This window comes from Peromyscus californicus, unplaced genomic scaffold, assembly GCF_007827085.1.
Source record: "Peromyscus californicus insignis strain IS unplaced genomic scaffold, ASM782708v3 Scaffold_4__1_contigs__length_199733344, whole genome shotgun sequence".
NCBI lineage: Eukaryota > Metazoa > Chordata > Mammalia > Rodentia > Cricetidae > Peromyscus > Peromyscus californicus.
In genome coordinates this window covers 50,750,953-50,770,512 of record NW_026294562.1, presented here as the reverse complement: position 1 = coordinate 50,770,512, position 19,560 = coordinate 50,750,953, and the positions used below count along the sequence as shown (strand labels likewise).

General features: G+C 39.8%; 1 protein-coding gene across 1 annotated transcript in view; it reads right to left on the bottom strand.

The window, feature by feature from the left end:
- LOC128123785 (uncharacterized) overlaps window positions 1-18,836 on the bottom strand; it is a 58,726-nt gene extending 39,890 nt beyond the window's left edge. Inside the window, exons 1-2 of the mRNA XM_052760092.1 lie at window positions 18,814-18,836; window positions 13,454-13,643 (exon numbers count right to left, since the gene is read on the bottom strand). Of these exons, the coding sequence (XP_052616052.1) occupies window positions 13,454-13,643; window positions 18,814-18,836 (213 nt within the window). The remainder of the gene's footprint in view (window positions 1-13,453; window positions 13,644-18,813) is intronic.
- Between the last annotated feature and the right edge of the window lie 724 nt (window positions 18,837-19,560).

Here is a 19,560-nt window from a genome sequence, read left to right as displayed (position 1 = left end):
AGCAAAGACAAGATAGAAGTAATAGTCTGAGCATATGATAAATTTTGGAGAAAGTTCTATGAGTTGCTGAGAAGCTATAGTCCTTTGTGTTTGGGTGAAATATTCTGTAAATTCCTGTTAGGTTGATTTAGTTTATAACATCTGATAGCTCTAGCATTTCTCTGTTTAGTTTTTGTTTGAATGACTTATCTATTGGTGAGTGTGGTATTGAAGTTATCCACTATCACTTTGTGATGGTCAGTATGTGATTTAAGCTGTAGCAGTGTTTCTTTTACAAACGTGGGTGTGCTTGTGTTTGGTGCATAGATTTTAAGAATTGCAATGTCCCCTTGGTGGATTTTTTCCTCTGATGAGTTTGTATTATCCTTCTCTATCTCTTCTGATTAGCTTTGGTTTGAAGTCTATTTTTTTTTTTTCAGATTTTATGGCTACACCAGCTTGCTTCTTGGGTCCATTTGCTTGGAATATATTTTTCCATCCTTTTACACTGAGTTGATGTCTACACTTGATGTTGATGTGTGTTTCTTGGATTCAGTAGAAGAATGGATCCTATTTTCACATCCATTCTGCTATCCTGTGTCCTTTTATTGGGGGAATTTAAAACATTGACATTGAGAGAGGTATCAAGGAACAGTGTTTGTTGGTTCCTGTTATTTTGCTGTTGTGGTGGTGTGTGTGTGTATGTTTCCCCTCTTTTGATTTGCTGGTGAGGGATTATATTGACCTCATAATCAGATACAAAGCAAGTCTCAACAGATACAAGAAAATAAAAATAACACCCTGCATCCTTTCTGACCACCATGGATTAAAGCTGGATATAAAAAACAAAACACAAAACAAAACAAAACAAAAACAAAAAAAGCAAAACAATACCCCCCAAAACAAGAAACAACTCAAAACAAAACACCACCACCACCACAACAAAACAGAAGCAACAGAAAGCTTATAAATTCAGGTAAACTGAACAACTCTCTACTGAATGAAAAATGTGTCAAGATAGAAATAAAAAAAGAAATTAAAGACTTTCTAGAATTCAGTGGAAACAAATACACAAAATACCTAAACCTATGGGACACAAAGAAGGTGGTTCTAAGAGGCAAGTTCATAGCACTAAGTACCTACATAAAAAACTGGAAAGGTGTTCTACTAGCAACCAAACAGCATACATGAAAGCTTTAGAACAACAACCACAAGACAACAACAGCAACAAGAAACCATAAAAAGAAATCACACCTAAAAGGAGCAGATGGTAGGAAATAATCAAACTCAGACTGAATAAATAAAATGGAAACAACAGCAACAACAAAAACAATATAAAGAATTACTGAAATAAAGATTTTATTCTTTGAGAAAATAAATAAGATTGACAAATCTTCATCCAAATTAACTAAATGGTGGAGAGAAAATAACCAAATTAACAAAATTAGAAATGAGAAGGGGAACATAATACTTTTTTCCAGACACTGAAAAAATCCAGAGAATCATAAGGACATACTTTAGAAGTCTTTACTCCACTGCTCTGGTGCAGACCCAGCAGCTGGCCAGCAGGTGAGAATCCTGCAGGCAGGCCACATCACCACTGCTGCTACCCACTGGACTCTGTTCCTACAAGACCCCCTCCACTGCCCAACCCCGCCTACTCTAGCATGTTCCCCTCAGACATCCCTCTCCAGCAATATCATCAGACCCTATAGGCACAAGCATCACCTGCACAAGTTGGAAGAACAGATGGGTAAATGCCAGTGTAAGAATTCATTCCACAGCATAAGCAATATGGCACCATCAGAACCTATTTGTTCTACAACAGCAAGACCTGAACATCCCAACACAGATGAAGCAGAAGAAAATGACCTTAAAAATAACTTTATGAAGATGATAGAGGCCATTAAGGAGAAAATGAAAAATTCCCTTAAAAAAATAGAGGAAAAGACAAACAAAAAAAATCAGAAGAAATCAATAAATCCCTTAAAGAAAGCCAAGAAAAAACACTCAGATGAAGGAAATAGTTCAAGACTTGAAAATTGAAATAGTGGCAATAAAGAAAACACAAACCAAGGAAATCCTGCAAATGGAAAATCTGGGTAAAAAAACAGGAGCTACAGATGTAGCAGGAATCTTAACAGTTCTTATTAATAAAATCAAACCTGAGACCAGTTATTGGGGTGAATACTGGAAGATCAGAGAGACAGAACAAGCCACAGCTACCTCACCTTGCCAGTTCCTCAACTGGTCCTGTTTCCTCAGACTGGAAGCTTCTGTGTCCTCATCCCAATGGCTCTCAGCTGAACTGCTGCTCCAAAGCCTGAAGCTTAACCAGCTAAAAGCTTCTAGTTTCTGGTCCTCATGCCTTATATATCTTTCTGCCTTCTATCATCACTCCCTGGGATTAAAGGTGTGAGTCACCATGCTTGGCTGTATCCTTGAACAGATGGATTTCTGCCTCTGGAATGCTAGGATTAAAGGCATGTGCTACCACTGCCTATCCTAAGTATCTACTGGCTTTTCTGTTCTCTGACCCCAGATAAGTTTATTAGGGTACACAATATTTTGGGGAACACAATACCACCACATACAGATGCAAGCCTCTCCAGCAGAATATAAAAGATGGAAGAGAGAATCTCAAGCATCGAAGATACGATAGAGAAAATAGATTAATCGGCCAAAGAAAATGTTAAATCCAACAAATTCTTAATACAAAACATGCACGAAATCTGGGACACCATGAAAAGACCAAACCTAATAATAATAGGGATAGAAGAAGGAGAAGAATTCCAGCTCAAAGGCACAGAGAATATATTCAACAAAATCATAGAAGAAAACTTTCCCAACCTAAAGAAGGACATGCCTGTGAAGGTACAAGAAGCTTACAGAACACCAAATAGACTGGACCAGAAAAAAACATACAGAGTAAAGAAAGAATATTAAGAGCTGCAAAGGAAAAAGGCCAAGTAACATATAAAGACAGACCTATCAGAATTATACCCAACTTCTCAGTGGAGACTCTGAAAGCCAGAAGGTCCTGGACAGACATTTTTCAGACACTAAGAGACCACAGATGACAAGCCAGACTACTATACCCAGGAAAACCTTCTGTAGACGGAAGTTTTCCTGTGTCCTGCAGTGATTTGGTCCCAAATAAACACACACAGGCTTGTACTATTTACAAGCTGTTTGATCTATGGCTCAGGCTTATTGCTAGCTAGCTATTGCAACTTAAATTAACCAATTTCTGTTAATCCATATTTTGCCATGTGGCCATGACATTACCAGTCTGCTGGAATCTTGTTCCTTGGGCATCTGGATGGCATCTACCTTGACTCCACCTTCCTCCCTGTATCTCTCTTGGACTTCCCTCCTGGCTATAACCTGTTTTGCCATAGGTCAGAATAACTTCTTTATTAACTAATAATAGCAACACATATTCACAGCATACAGAAGACCATCCCACAGCAACTTTCAATTACTATAGATGGAGACAACAAGATATTCCATGACAAAACCAGATTTAAACAGTACCTATCCACAAATCCAACCCTATAGGAAGTATGAGAAGGAAAATTCCAATGCAAGGAAGTTAGGTACACCCACAAAACACAGGCAATAGATAATCTCACACCAGAAAAACCCAAAGAAGGGATACACACACACACTACCATCACCACCACCAAAATCAACAAACAAACAAATCACAGGAATTAACAATCACTGATCATTAATATCACTTAATATCAATGGACTCAATTCGCCTATAAAAAGACACAGGCTAACAGAATGGATACAAAAACAGGATCCATCCTTCTGCTGCACACAAGAAACACACCTTAGCTTCATAGACAGACATTACCTCAGAGTAAAGGGTAGAGAAAAGATTTTCCATTCAAATGGATCTAAGAAGCAAGCTGGTATAGTTATCCTAATATCTAACAAAATAGACTTCAAACTAAAATTAATCAAAAGAGATGGAGAAGAATATTTCTTATTTATCACAGAAAAACTCCATCAAGATGAACATTTATGCCCCAATACAAGGACACCCACATTTGTAAAACAAACATTGTTAAAGCTTAAACCACACACCAAACCTCACACACTAATAGTGGGAGACTTCAGCTCTCCACTCTCACCAATGGACAGGTTTGCCAGACAGAAACATAACAGAGAAATAAGGGAACTATCAGATGTTATGACTCAAGTGGACTTAACAGACATCTATAGAACATTTCACCCAGACACAAAAGAATATAACTTCTATCAGCATCTCATGGAACCTTCTCTAAAATTGATCACATATTCAGTCACAAAGCAAATCTCAACAGACACAAAAAAATTTAGAATAACCCCCTGTATCTTGTCGGATCACTGTGGCTTAAAGTTAGAATTTAACAATGACACAAATTACAGATAGCCTACAAACTCATGGAAACTGAACAACTCTCAACTGAATTACCACTGGGTCAAGGAAGAAATGAAGAAAGAAGTTAAAGACTTCCTAGAACTCAATGAGAATGAATGCACAACATACCCAAACTTATGGGACACTTTGAAAACAGTGCTAAGAGGAAGTTCATAGCACTAAGTGCCCACATGAAGAATTGGGAGAAATCTCATACTAGCAACTTAACATCATACCTGAAACCTCTAGAACAAACAGAAGCAAACTTACCCAGGAGGAGTAAATGACAGAAAATATCAAACTCAGGGCTGAAATCAACAATGGAAACAAAGAGAACAATACAAAAAAATCAATGAAACAAAGAGTTAGTTTTTTGAGAAAATCTTCAAGATAGACAAACCCTTATCTAAACTAACCAAAAGGCAGAGAGAGAGAGAGAGGGAGAGAGAGAGAGAGAGAGAGAGAGAGAGAGAGAGAGAGAGAGAGAGAGAGAGAATATCCAAATTAACAAAATCAGAAATAAAAAGGGGGACATAACAACAGACACTGAGGAAATCCAGAGCATCATTAGGTCATACTTTGAAAACCTGTACTCCACAAAATTGGAAAAATCTAACAGAAATGGACAATTTTCTTGATAAGTATCACATACAAAATTAAATCAAGACCAGATAAACAATCTAAATAGATCTATAACCCTTAAGGAAATAGAGGAAGTCATTAAAATTTCCCAACCCCCCCAAAAAAGCCCAGGCCCAGATGGTTTCAATGCAGACTTCTACCAGAATTTCAAAGAAGAGCTAATACCAATACTTCTAAAATTATTCTACACAAAAGATACAGAAGGGACATTGCCAAACCCCTTTTTTGAGGCTATAGTTACTCTGATACCCAAATCACACAAAGATACAACAAAGAAAGAGAATTACAGACCAAACTCCCTCACAAACATTGATATAAAAATGCTCAATAAAATACTGGCAAACCAAATCCAAGAACACATCAAAAAAATCATGCATCATGATCAAGTAGGCTTCATTTCAGAGATGCAGGGATGGTTCAACATATGAAAATCTGTCAATGTAATCCACCATATAAATAAACTGAAAGAAAAAAAAAACCACATGATCATCTCACTAGATGCTGAAAAAGCTTTTGACAAAATCCAACACTCCTTCATGATAAAGGACGTGGGGAGATCAGGTATACAAAGAACACACCTAAACATAATAAGAGCAATACACAGGGAGCTGACAGCCAACATGAAACTAAATGGGGAGAAACTCAAAGCGATTCCACTCAAATCAGGAAAAAGGCCAGGCTGTCCGCTCTCCCCATATTTATTCAATGTAGTACTTGAAGTTCTAGCTAGAGCAATAAGACAACAAAAGGAGATCAAGGGGATATAAACTGGAAAGGAAGATGTCAAACTTTCACTATTTGCAGATAATATGATAGTATACATAAGTGACCCAAAAATTCGACCAAGAACTTCTCAGCTGAAAAATACCTTCAGTAATGTGGCTGGATATAAGATTAACTAAAAAGAAAAAAAAAACAGTAGCCCTCATATACAATTTATAAACAGGCTCAGAAATAAATCAGAGAACCATCACCTTTTATAATATCCACAAAAAATATAAAATATCTTGGGGTAATTCTAACCAAACATGTGAAAGACCTATATGACAAGAACTTTAAGTCTTTGAAGAAGGAAATTGAAGACGATATCAGAAAATGGAAAAATTTCCCATATTCATGGATGGGTAGGATTAACAGTAACAATGACAATCTTACCAAAAGCAATCTACAGATTCAATGCAATCCCCATCAAAATTCCCACACTATTCTCCGCAGACCTCGAAAGAACAACACTGAACTTCATATGGAAAAACAAAAATCCAGGATAACTAAAACCTGTACAATAAAGGAACTTCTGGAGGTATCACCATCCCTGACTTCAACTCTACTATAGAGCTATAGTGATAAAAATAACTTGGTATTGGCATAAAAATAGACATGTGCATCAATGGAATCAAATTGAAGACCCTGACATAAATCCATATACCTGTGAACACCTGATTTTTGACAAAGAAGCCAAAATTATACAATGGAAAAAAGAAAGCATCTTCAATAAGTGGTGCTGGCATAACTGTATGTCAACATGTAGAAGATTGCAAATAGATCCATATCTATTATCATGCACAAAACTCAAGTCCAAGTGCATCAAAGAACTCAACATAAATCCAGTTACACTGAACCCAATAGAAGAGAAAGTGGGAAGTAGCCTTGAACACGTTGGCCCCGGGGACCACTTCCTGAATATAATACCAGTAGCACAAGACACTGCGATTGACAATTAAATGGGACCTCCTGAAACTGAGAAGCTTCTATAAGGCAAAGGACACTGTCAATAAGACAAAACGGCAGCCTACAGAATGGGAAAAGATCTTCACCAACCCCACATCTAACAGAGGGCTTATCTCCAAAATATATAAAGAACTCAAGAAACTAGACATCAAAATACCAAATAATCCAATTAGAAAATGAGGTACAGATCTAAACAGAGAATTCTCAACAAAAGAAGCTCTAATGGCCGAAATACACTTAAAGAATCGTTCGATATCCTTAGCTGTCAGGGAAACACACATCAAAATGCACATCTTACACCTGTCAGAATGGCTAAATTAAAAAACACCAATGACAGCTTATGTTGGAGAGGATGTGGAGTAAGGAGAACACTTCTCCACTGCGGGTGGGAGTGCAAACTTGAACAGCCACTTTGGGAATCGATAAGGAAGTTTCTCAGAAAATTGGGAATCAATCTACCTTAAGATCCAACTATACCAATCTTGGGCATATACCCAAAAGATGCTTAATCATACCACAAGGACACTTACTCAACTATGTTCATATCAGCATTATTTGTAATAGCCAGAACCTGGAAACAACCTAGATGCCCCTCAACTGAAGAATGGGTAAGGAAAATGTGGTACATTTACACAACGGAGTATTACTCAGCTGTAAAAAAAAATGACATCATGAAATCCATCCAGGCAAATGGATGGAACTGAAAAAAAAAATCATTCTAAGTGAGGTAACCCAGACCCAGAAAGACAAACATGGTAAATACTCACACATTAGTGGATATTAGGAGTAAAGTACAGGATAACCAACCTACAATCCACAGTCCCAGACAGACTAGATAGCAAAGAGAGCCCAAAGTGGGATGCATGGATTTCCCTGGGAAGGCTAAATAGAAGTGATCTGGGTAAACTGGGGTTGGTGGTGTGGGGATGGGGGAATGGAAACTTGAGGGAGTGGGTTGGGTGGGCTGGGCATGGGAGGCAGGTTGAGGTCTAGACAGAGGGAGAGAGTAACAAAAGAGACATCCTTTTAGAGGGGGCCATTTTGGGGTTAGGGAGAAACCTGGTACCAGGGAAACTCCCTGGAATACACAAGGATGACCCCAGCTAAGACTCCTAGCAATAGTGATGGAGAAGGTTTCTGAACTGGCTATCTATTGTAATCAGATTGATAGCTACCCTAATTGTCATCATAGAGCCTTTATTCACTAACTGATGGGAGCAGATGGAGGAAGTCCTCCTGAAGACAGGGAGGAGGGATTTTATGAGGTGGGGAGTCAAGTTCATGATGGAGGAACCCACAGCGACAGCTGACCTGAGATCTTGGGAGCTCATGGACTTTGGACCAACAGTGAGGGAGCCTGCATGGGACCGACCTAGGCCCTCTGCATGTATGTGACATTGTGTAGCTTGGTCTGTTTGTAAGCCTCCTAGCAGTGAGATCAGGACCTGTCCCTGGTGCTTAGCTGGCTTTTAGGAATCTGTTTGCCATGCTGGATTTCCTTGCCCAGTCTTGATACAGGGGGAGGAGCTTGGTCCTACCTCAACTGGATGCGCCATGCTTTGTTCAAATCATGAACAAAGGCCATAGGAGGCCTGCCCATTTCTGAATGGAGGCAGTGGTGGAGTGTATTGGGAAGGAGGTAGATGGTAGTTGTGGGCAGGGAATGGGAGGAGAGAAGGAAAGGAAAACTGAGGTTTGTATGTAAAATAAATAAAAACAATGTTAATTAAATAAAAAAGAGAAAAAAAAACACTAAAAAAAAGTCTTACTCCACAAAATTGGAAAATCTAAAAGAAATGAATAATTTTCTCAATTTAAGCCACCAGCCAAAGTTAAATCAGGATCAAATAGATAATTTAAACAGATCTATAACCCCTAGTGATGTAGAAGTGGTAATTAAAATCTACCAACCAAAAAAGCCTGGGGCCAGATGGTTTTAGCCTAGAATTCTATTAGACTTTCAAAGAAGAGTTAATGTCAACATGTCTCAAATTATTCTACAAAATATAAACAGAAGAAATACTGCCCAATTTGTTTTACAAGGTCACAATTACCCTGATACCCAAGCCACATAAGGACTCAATAAAGAAAAAGAATTACAGACTAATTTCTCTTATGAACATAGGTGTAAAAATTTCTCAATAAAGTGCTTGCAAACCTAATTCAAGAATACATCAAAAAGATCATCCTCGATCAAGTAGACATCATCCCTGGAATTTAGGGGTGGTTCACCATACATAAATTGATAAGTGTAATCCACCATATAAACAAACTGAAAGTAAAACAGCAGCAGCAACAACACACGATCATCTCATTAGATGCAGAAAAGACCTTTGACAAAATCCAACATCCCTTCATTGAAGAAGGAATGAGGTCCACATGTAATAGAGAAACTGGAACTGTTAAACAAGAATGCTTTTCTCTTCAACACAAGGGATATGCATATTTGTTTTCCATCTGAAAATCTCTGAATGGATGTGTGAATAACCTGCTAATCTTTGCTGTTCTGTGAAGCTAGCCTTCACTGGAATCCCCCCAGACTCCTAAGCATTGTTTCTTAGTCAATAGAACCCATTCTTATGAAAGAAGGGCCATGTACTTTGCAAAAGAGTTTGATATTATGCTTATTACAAACCCTTCCTTCCTCCTCCCTACATCTTTATCTTGAGCATTGTTTCTCAGCCAATTGAACACTTTCTTATGAAAAAAAATCATAGGTGCTTTGCAAAAGAGATGTAATTTACAAAGGAGTTTTGATACAGTCATGCCCTAAGCTTTATTGTGATAACTGTCATGAGAAAACACAGTACCCAAAGGTGTACTGTGTTTAAATATGTAAAAATAAATTGCTCAGGGTCAGACTCTAGAAGGTTGAACCAGCCCAGCTAACTAAGTTATCCTAAACCAAGTTTCCTTCTTGTCTCTCATGGTTTGTTTCTCTGCTGGCAGTAGAGAAACACTTCATAATAAAAGTTCTGGAGATATTAGGGATACAAGGACATGACTTAATACAATAAAATCAGTTCACAGCAAGCCCATAGTCAACATCAACTTTAATGGAGTGAAACTTAAAGCAATTCCACTAAAATCAGGGACAAGACAAGGTTGTCCACTCTTGCCAAACTTATTAATATAGTACTTTAAGACTTAACTAGGGCAATAAGGCAACTGAAGGAGATCAAGGGGATACAGATTAGAAGGGAAGAAGTCAAAGTATCCTTATTTGCAGATGATATGATAGTATACAAAACTGGCCCTAAAAATTTCACTGGGAAATTCCTACAGCTGGTAAACACTTAGAGCAAAGTAGCTAGATACAAAATTAACTCAAAAAATCAGCAGCCCTCCTATATACAAATGAAAAATAGACCAAGAAAGAAATCTGGGAAACAATACCTTTCACAGTAGCCTCAAATAACATAAAATATCTTGGGTTAACTCTAACCAAGCAAGTGAAAGATTTGTATGATAAAAACTTTAAGACATTGAAGAAAAAACTGAAGAAGATATCAAAAGATGAAAGCTATCCCATACTCATGGATTGGTAGGATTAACATAGTAAAAATGGTCATCCCACCACAAGCTATCTACAGATTCAATTGCAAACCCCATCAAAATTCCAAGGCAAGCCAATTCTTCAAAGAACTTGAAAAGACAATTTTCTGCTTCATATGGCAACACAAAACACCCCATATAGATAAAACAATGCTGAATAATAAAAATAAGCCTGGAGTTATCACCCTCCCTTATCTCAAATTGTGCTACAGAGCTACAGTAATAAAAACAGCATGATATTGGCACAAAAACAGATATATTGATCAATAGAATCAAACTGAAGATCCAGAAATAAGTCCATACACCTATGGACACCTGACTTATTTGATAAAAAAGCCTGAAATACACAATGGTAAAAAAGACAGCATCTTTAACAAATGGTGCTGGTCATACTGGATGGCTACAAATAGATCCTTACTTATCACCCTGCACAAAACTCAACTCCAAATGGATCAAAGACCTGAACATAAAACCAGATACACTAAACCTGATAGAAAAGTAAAAAGTGGGGAATAGTCTTGAACTCATTCGCACAAGGAAAGACCTTCTGAACAGAACACTGTTCTAAGATTAACAATTAATAAGGCACTAAGATTAACAATTAATAAATGAGACCTCATGGAACTAAAAGCTTCTGCATGGCAAAGGACACAGTCATTCAGACTGTCACAACCTACAAAATGGGAAAAGACTTTTACCAACTATGTATCTGATAGAAAGCTAATATCCAAAATACATAAAAACTAAACTAAACTAAACAAACAAACAAACAAAAAACTGAGCATGAAGAAAACAAATATCTCAGTTAAAAAGTGGGGTATAGATCTAAATAGTAAATTTTCAAAAGAGGAAACTCAAATGGCTGAGAAACACAAAGAAATGTTCAACATCCTTACTCATCAGGGAAATGCAAATCAAAACTAAGATGGCTAAGATCAATAAAACAAATAACAGCTCATGCTGGTGAGGATGTGGAGAAAGAGCAACACTCATACACTGCTGGTGGGGGTGTTAACTTGCACAGCTACTGTGGAACATCAGTGTGTTGGTTCCTCACAAAGACGGAAATAGATCTACCTCAGCTATACTACTCTTGGGCATATTTCCAAAGGAGGCTTCATTCTACTAGAGACACTTGCTCAACCATGTTCATTGGTGCTCTACTCAGCCAGAAATTAGAAACAATATGTCCTTCAATGGATGAATGGATAAAGGAGATGTGCAACATTTACAAAATGGAATATTACTCAACTGTTAAAAAATGAAATCATGAAATTCATAGGTAAATGGATAAAACTAGGAAAAAACAATCATCCCGTTTGAGGTAACCCAGACTCAGAAAGACAAATACTTATCTGCTTATATGTGGATGTTGGCTGTTAAGTCTTTGACAAACAAGCTAGTCCATATAAATCACAGAGGTTTGACATACACTAAGGGACTAGTGGGGAGCGATAGGTTTTCTTAGAAAGAGGAAAATGAATAGTTTAGATGAACAGGGAAGGCTGGAATGGGATGATGAAACAGGGAGGGAGGGGGGAAAGGGTTGTGCATGGCATATCAAGTTGCCGTAAGACCAAGCACCTCCTCCTGTATTCAGGCTGGGCCAGGCAATCCAGCAAGGGGAATAGGTTCCCAAGAGCCAGTCAAAGCACTGGGGACAGCCACTGCTCCCATTGCTGGAAATGCCACATATGGACCAAACAACACAACTGTTGCATACATATGGAGGGCTGAGGTCAGTCCATGCAGGCTCCCTGGTTGGTGGTTCAGACTCTGTGAGTTCCTATGAGCCAGGCTAGTGGTTTCTGTGGGTTTTAATACTAATAAAATGAGAAATTTCAAAGTAAGTGTGGTGACAAACATTTAAAATACAGTGCAAATGAGAAAAAAAAATTAAGATTGAAATTATACTGACATCCTTGTCACCAGTCACTATGGGATGGAACTTGACATCCTCAGTAAAATAAGGAAAATTTAATTATAAATTATAATTATAAATTATAAATTTATATTATAAATTCTTATAAATTCATGTAAATATGCTAAATTAATAATAACAATTAAAAAGTAAAAAAAGATATTTCAAGACAAGTGACAGTGAAAATACATTATTTCCACGCGCAGTAAAAGCACGTCTCAAGAAGGAAGGTTACATGGAAACAAAAGCTTATATAATCGCTAAATCATACTCCAACCATTTCTGATCAGTTTCTGGTCCACCAAGATGTCAAATTTTTATGTGTTTGTGTCATATTCATCCTCAACACTGCAGATTTTAAGCACATACCATGTGACACATCCCTGGAGTTCTATACTGCATGATGCCTATCTAAGTTTCTGTGGGCTCCCGATGTTTGTAACAACCCAGCAGGACTGGCTTTTGGTTCAGGGTATCTGAGGTGGCAGGGTCTTATCCTATGGGCTCAAGCCGTTCATTGGCTTAATATTAACAAAGAGGAGTTAAAGAAGTGTCTGCTCACAGAGGGAGGGTGGAATAGATAGAGTCACTATGGTGTTTATTATTGTTCCTAAGAACAAGCTGGAACTCAGTAACTTTCATCAAATTTGGGTGGTATGTGTGGAATGGCAATGTTTAAAATCTAGGCTATATGAATATATGTATCTGGGGTGGGAGAAGATTACTTTAAGGGCCCTGGTGATGCAGACTCCCAGGTTCAAAAGGACACTCTAGGGTTGTTGAAAGTGTTAGGTATAAGGATAAACACAGGGATAAGGATAAACAAGTTTCAACCTAGAACTCAAATCTGGTGGATCCCATAACCTGGATGTCTTGATTTGTGATGGTGTGCATCCAATACGGGCAACCTTTCCACTGACGTTCATTTACTTAGAAGATTCTCCGACGTGAAGCCGGGCAAACTGCCTAGCTGTCTGAATCTCTCCCAAAGACATTGATGAGCTTGGCTGTCGCAATTCAGCTACTGTTACCAGAAAAACATTCCTAGCAATGGGAGAACTCAGGATGACAGAGTCCAGGGGCCAGGGCCTCGAAACCCTTGTCCTCGGTGTGACCCCGTCTGAGTCTTAATGGCACCTGGGCCAAGGCTCCCACACTTACATCAGGGCCAGTGGTGTGGTCTGGTGGGCAGTGCCCTCTGTGGGGGGCCTTACAGCCTCGCAGCCAGGGAAGCCTGGTGGACACTGCTGCTTGGGTGGTACCCCTTCATCCCCCACTCGGGAGAATCTAAAGCTGCGGTTGTGAGAAAGAGCTTGGTTACTAAGGGCACTACGCAAGAGGCCCACGTGGGCATCGGGGACAGTGGCAGTGGCACGCAGCAGCCCTGCTGATTCCACAGTCCATCTGAGGATAAAGGGAGCAGCTGCCAAACACACAACTGTCCTAGAAGAGTCAGTATCTTATTCTGTCCTTGTCCCTTCGCGCCACACAGCTCGGGTGAAGTGGGGAGAGTCACTGTGTCAGCCTCTACCACCGAGTGTTGGCGACCCAGTGCCCGTCCGAGACCGCCCTTTTTGAAGAAGCACACACCTTGTCACTAGGTTGGAGAAAATTGATTTCCCCTTTCAGCAAGTATCATTTGCAAACAGCTTCTTGGTTAGGGGTGGGACTTTGTGCCCACTTCCCCTCTTCCTTGCTGGGATTTTGTCTGGCTTGAATTTGTGCATGCTTTTAGTTGATTAACACAAGACAGATTCCATGTTTCCCTGTGAGTGTGTTCTTACCGCTTGGTGTTTTTTTGTCTTTGATTTTTTTTTTGTTTGTTTTTTCTTTTGAGAGTGAGAAACAATATGAGGTTGGGTGGGTAGGGAGACCGGGAACATCTGGGAAGACTTGGGAAGGGAAAAGGATCTGATCAAACTAGCACACCTCCCAGTACGTGGGAGGAAGAGGCAGGCAGGTCTCTGTGAGTTCGAGGCCAGCCTGGTCTACAGAGTGAGTTCCAGGACAGGCACCAAAGGTACACAGAGAAACCCCGTCTTGAAAAACCTATATACATAATACATACATACATACATATAGCATATGAAAAGTTTTTTAAAAAAGAAACATAGGGATAGAAGAGGGGCAAACAATTAACAACTGCTGAGAGAAGGAGATCTGTCTTCCTGGGGAATGAGCCCCCTGATTGGTTACCCAATACTAAGTGGTTACCCTAGAAACATATACATGTAGGCAACACTGAAGGAACTCAGCAAGGCTGTATTTATATGTTTATTCATTTATATAGAGGGTTTGGGGGGGGGAGAGGAGTGGGAAGGACATAGGAGGAGTAGGGAAATCATGTAATTATATTTTCTTTAAATAAAAACAATTTCTGAAAGCTCCCATACCCCAAGAATCTAGATGTGGTGAACACAACCTTGTAAGCATTCTCTGTTTAACTTTTTGGTTACTCAGTCTCTCCTTTGGCAGAATAGGTACTTCACAAATTCGTGCTACAGCAGTTTGAAGATCAAAATTATTTTTTTTTTTGTTTTTCGAGACAGGGTTTCTCTGTGTAGCTTTGCGCTTTTCCTGGGACTCGCTTGGTAGCCCAGGCTGGCCTCGAACTCACAGAGATCCATCTGGCTCTGCCTCCCGAGTGCTGGGATTAAAGGCATGCGCCACCACCGCCCGGCCTCAAAATTATTTTATAAACACATTCCCACACTACCTATGTCCCTCACAGGGAGCTTCCTATTTAGTGCTCAGTCATATATGGTAGGAACAAGTGATTCTTATTTCTAACAGATGATGAAGTACAGATAGCAGTTGGCAACAATGTTTTTTGGTGTATTGGAAATTGATAAATTTTTTGAATAGTATTTAAATTTATTATTTGAAAATTTCATTCATGTATACAATGAATCTTGGTTATATCCACTCTTCCTCCCCTCTCCGACTCATTGAGGATCTCCAACATATCTTCCTCCAAACTTTATTACCCCTCCCCTGTGTAATCCACTGAGTCCAATAAGTGCTGCCTAAGCTGGTAAGTATAGGGCTATTCACCAGGGCAAGAGCAACCTGCCAGTGTCACATTCCCAGAGAAAAATGACTGTCCTTCCCCCAGCCACCACCAGCTACCAATAGTTCCTCACCGAGGGGGAAGGCCCCAGGAAGGCCTCCCAATCCATACTGGGATTTTTAACCTGTTTCATCTTACATAGGCCTTGTGTAGGTAACCACAGCTGCCATGAGTTTGTGTAACGGCCATATTATGTCCAGAAGATAGTATTTTGAAATTTTACCCTTATCCTCTGGCTCTTACATTCTTTCTGTCTTCTCTTCTGCTATGTCTGCTCAGCCTTGGATCGGGGAGGTTGATATGGAGGAGCCATATACAGCTGGACACTCAGAGCCCTTTGTTCTCAGCGCTTTGATTGGCTATGAATCTCTGCATTAACTTCTACTTACTGCTGAAAGAAGCTTTTCTGACCAAGGTTCAGAGCAGTACAGATCTACGGATATAAATATAAATATTTAGAACACAAATTGACAGCATAAGCGCTTAGCAAAATGACAACAGTAGGCTCCCTCTTGTGGCCTAACATTCAATGCATTTTCATCGAGGACTTGTATGTGCCGGGCACTGGTCTCAAACAACAATGAAGAAAACAAGTGCAACACCTCTTTGGGGGACTTTATTATAGTGAAAACAGTAGTAAACAAGACCCACAAGAAAACGTCATGTCAGAATTAGTGAACGCTAAGGAGAAAAAAATAAATCTTAGTACAGAGATACACGGGGTGCACGGTAATGGGAGGGGTACACAAGAGCCTCACTGACAGGGGGAAATGTGATCAAAGGCATAAAGAAGCGGACAGAGAGAAGCTCGGGGATACCTGGGGCAAGAAGAGGGCAGGGATCAGGTCTGGCAGGAAGCCAGTCTCTCAAGATATTCTAGGAGCAGGCTTATGCAGGGAGGGAGGACAGGGAACCAGGGAGATGATGAGGGAAGTTTGAAGTCCTGTTAGGATCTTGGGTTTACTGAGATTTTGTGAACACACAGAAACAAATATGATGAATCCCATTTAACCATCCCACTTAACCTCAAAGTTATAATTTGAAACTTTGTTTTGTCACTTCTCCTTGTCCTCCATTAAGTTTGCTCTGAACCAGACAGTACATCATTTCCAGTGACATTTGACATGTGTTCTAACAGGTAAGAGAAGGGATCACCGAGAACGAGGGGACAGACAGGACATAAAAACCAGGAGAGATGGATGACTTTAAGGAAACATTATCTTTTGGATATGGCAGGGCAGCCACACACATGAACTCACAGCATTTGTCACAGCATGTACAAAACTTGTGCAAGCCCACACCAGACCAAATTCTAACATGCAGAGGGGCATGCAATCCCACCCCTAGCCATGAAGCTACTGGCAACTGTTAATTGCTGGCAGAGAGAGAGAGAGAGAGAGAGAGAGAGAGAGAGAGAGAGAGAGCGCGCGAGCGAGCGAGAGAGCCCTTAGTAAGTTGACAACTCTCCAGTGGAAGACCACACATCCAAGAATGTGTATTTGGGCAACACACACGGGTCTTGAAGGATTAAAAACAAAAAGGACACAAAGTTGAGTGTGTAGGAAAGGGGTAAGTTGGGGAAAAGGTAGAAAAGAGGGTGAGTATGATTAACATACATTGAATAAAGCTCTCAAATAACTAATAATAAAATAAAGGAAAACAACAACAAAGAAGTGATGGGGTAGGAAGAGCCTCAGTGTGAGCTCCCTAAATGCTGCAGGGCTCTCTGACAGTAGACAGCTGACAGCTGTCAGTGTAGCAGCAGCATCTGTAAAAGACACAAATCCCTGCCACATGAGAACTCCGGCTTAACAGCCAGAGTCCTGAGGATGAACAAGCCAGAAAGAGCAGGCAGAAGCTGGCAAAGATGACTGGAACCACTGGGAACATCCAGAAGTTAGAGGTTGATAGCTCTTCCCTGATAGATCCTATGTCTTACCTTGCTGTGTGCCCACATTCAACCAGTTAGGGCCCAGCTGGTTTCTCAATAAATTCTGGCATGCTCAAGGCTTCAAGACACACTTTAGTCATGGAATACTTGATAGAGGAGGAAGACACCAGCCTTCAGAGGCCAGATGCTGGCTCTGGATGTGGATTGTTCATGAATGCTCAAGACTTGAGGAAGATGGAAACAGGAGATGAACTCAATGGTTTCTCATGCCTGAAGCTTCTGCCCTGGGCAGGAAGCTCCTGGAGAACTCTCTTTGGCACCCCAAAGAGATAGCTCTAGGCTGGCACCCCAAAGCCCCTGGAGACTGCAGACCTGTAACACATGCAACCTCTCACCCCAAGCTTACTGTGGACTTAGAGCTGGAACACTGCCTCTTGCTTAGTGTCTCTTGCCACCAAGGGTCTTGGAATTTTTTCTTTTAAAATTGCGATGCCCTTCTTGCAAATAAAGTTACCTTATTTTTTCTCCCTTATTTTCTGCCCACTCCATTCTTGGAAGGACGGCAGACAAGAACTCAGATGGAAACAGGAGACAGTCTACACTCACCCAGTGCTTCAGAAAGAACTACCAAACTAGTCTAGAAGACTACTCCCTTGATAACAAAGGTGGCAATTCACACCTGTAGTCCCAGAATTTAGGAAGCTGAAGAAGGAAGATTGCTGCAAGTTCCTCCCTGCTACAAATCAAACAAATAGATCACAACATATTAGAGGCCTTCAAACTACAGGGCAATTTCTTGGATGAGCATAGAGGCAATTTTTAAAATAAAACCATACAAACTGACTTCAGTGACAAATCAAGGGAGGGTAATTTGGAAATGACCATGGACAAATCACAATGAAAGGCATGTATGAACTGCTATAGTAAAACCCATTATTTTGTACATAATAAATTAATAAAAGTGTAAAAAAATGATGACTCATATAATGAAAGCTAATATTTGCAAGGATTCAGGCTGAAATCTCACAGTGTCCACATACATCTCAGAAGGGATTTCAGTTGAGGATATATAAAGACCCTTTACAACCTGTAATGAGGATAATAATGTGACCTTATTAAACATTGACAAAAGAGTCTATATCTTCAGAGAAGATTTGCAATGGTCAATAAACTCACAAAAAGATGTTGAACTCTGTTACTGATTATCTAAATGCAAATCCAAGCTGCACTAACATACCACATCAAGATGCCATTTCCCACCCACTAGGGTAAATATAACAGAGAAAGACAGACCAAAACAAGTGTTGATGAATATACTGAAAGCTTGGAACCCATAAACTTTGCTGGTAAATTGTGCAGATACTTTGGAATAAGTAGACTTGAAATAGTGGATGTTCTTCTAAGGGTTGCCTATGTTTTTCCTATATCATTAGTGATTATTCTCCTTGGTATATATCCCCATAAATTTTAAAACATAATCCATAAAAACTTGTTCATGAATATTCATGATCGCATTATTCATAACAGCCTGTTTTAGTTTCATTTTGTTTGCTGTGAGAGAGGTTCCAGACAAAAGGTAACTTGGGGGGAAGAAAGGGTTTATTTCGACTTACAATTCCAAAAGGACAGAATCCATCGTGGTAGAGAAGGCATGGTAGCAGGAGCCTGAGGTCAGTCTGGAAGTCAGGAGGCAAAGAGAGATCAAGAAACATAGCCAGGCTGTAAAACCTCAACCCCTCCCCCCATACTCTCCCTAGGAAAGCACCTTCTCCTAAACAGCGCCACCACTGGGAACCCAGCATTCGAACACATGAGCCTATGAGGGACATTTCACATTCAAACAACAACACAACCTCAGATGGAAACAAATGAACAATTATCAGTGAGTTTCTTGGAATGCTCCTGTCCCAGTCACCCAGTCTCCTCATATGAGACAGGGGATAACAGATGTGTGTGCTACCATGTCTGGCTTTATGTGGGTTCTGGGGACTCAAACAAAGGTACTCATGCTTGTGTCGCAATCTACTGAGCCATTTTCTCCCCTCCCCCCATTTTTAGATGGCTTTCTATTTGTTTGAAAGGCAAATTAAAGGCCTTCACATTTTTCCATCATCTCTCCCGAGTGTATGTATTCATACATCACTCATTATTACCTTGCTCACTAAGAATTAAGAGTTCTATTTGCTAGTGTCTGCATTTCTACATAATTGGGCTCACTTCTTTCCGTGGGTTATGAACTTTATTTCATCTATTATTCCATTATCCTTCATGTATTCGAACCTTGTTCCTCATTCTGTATTTCTTCTTGCTTGTTCTTTGTATTCCACTATCTTTCAGAACTGTGGTTTCAAGTTCACCAG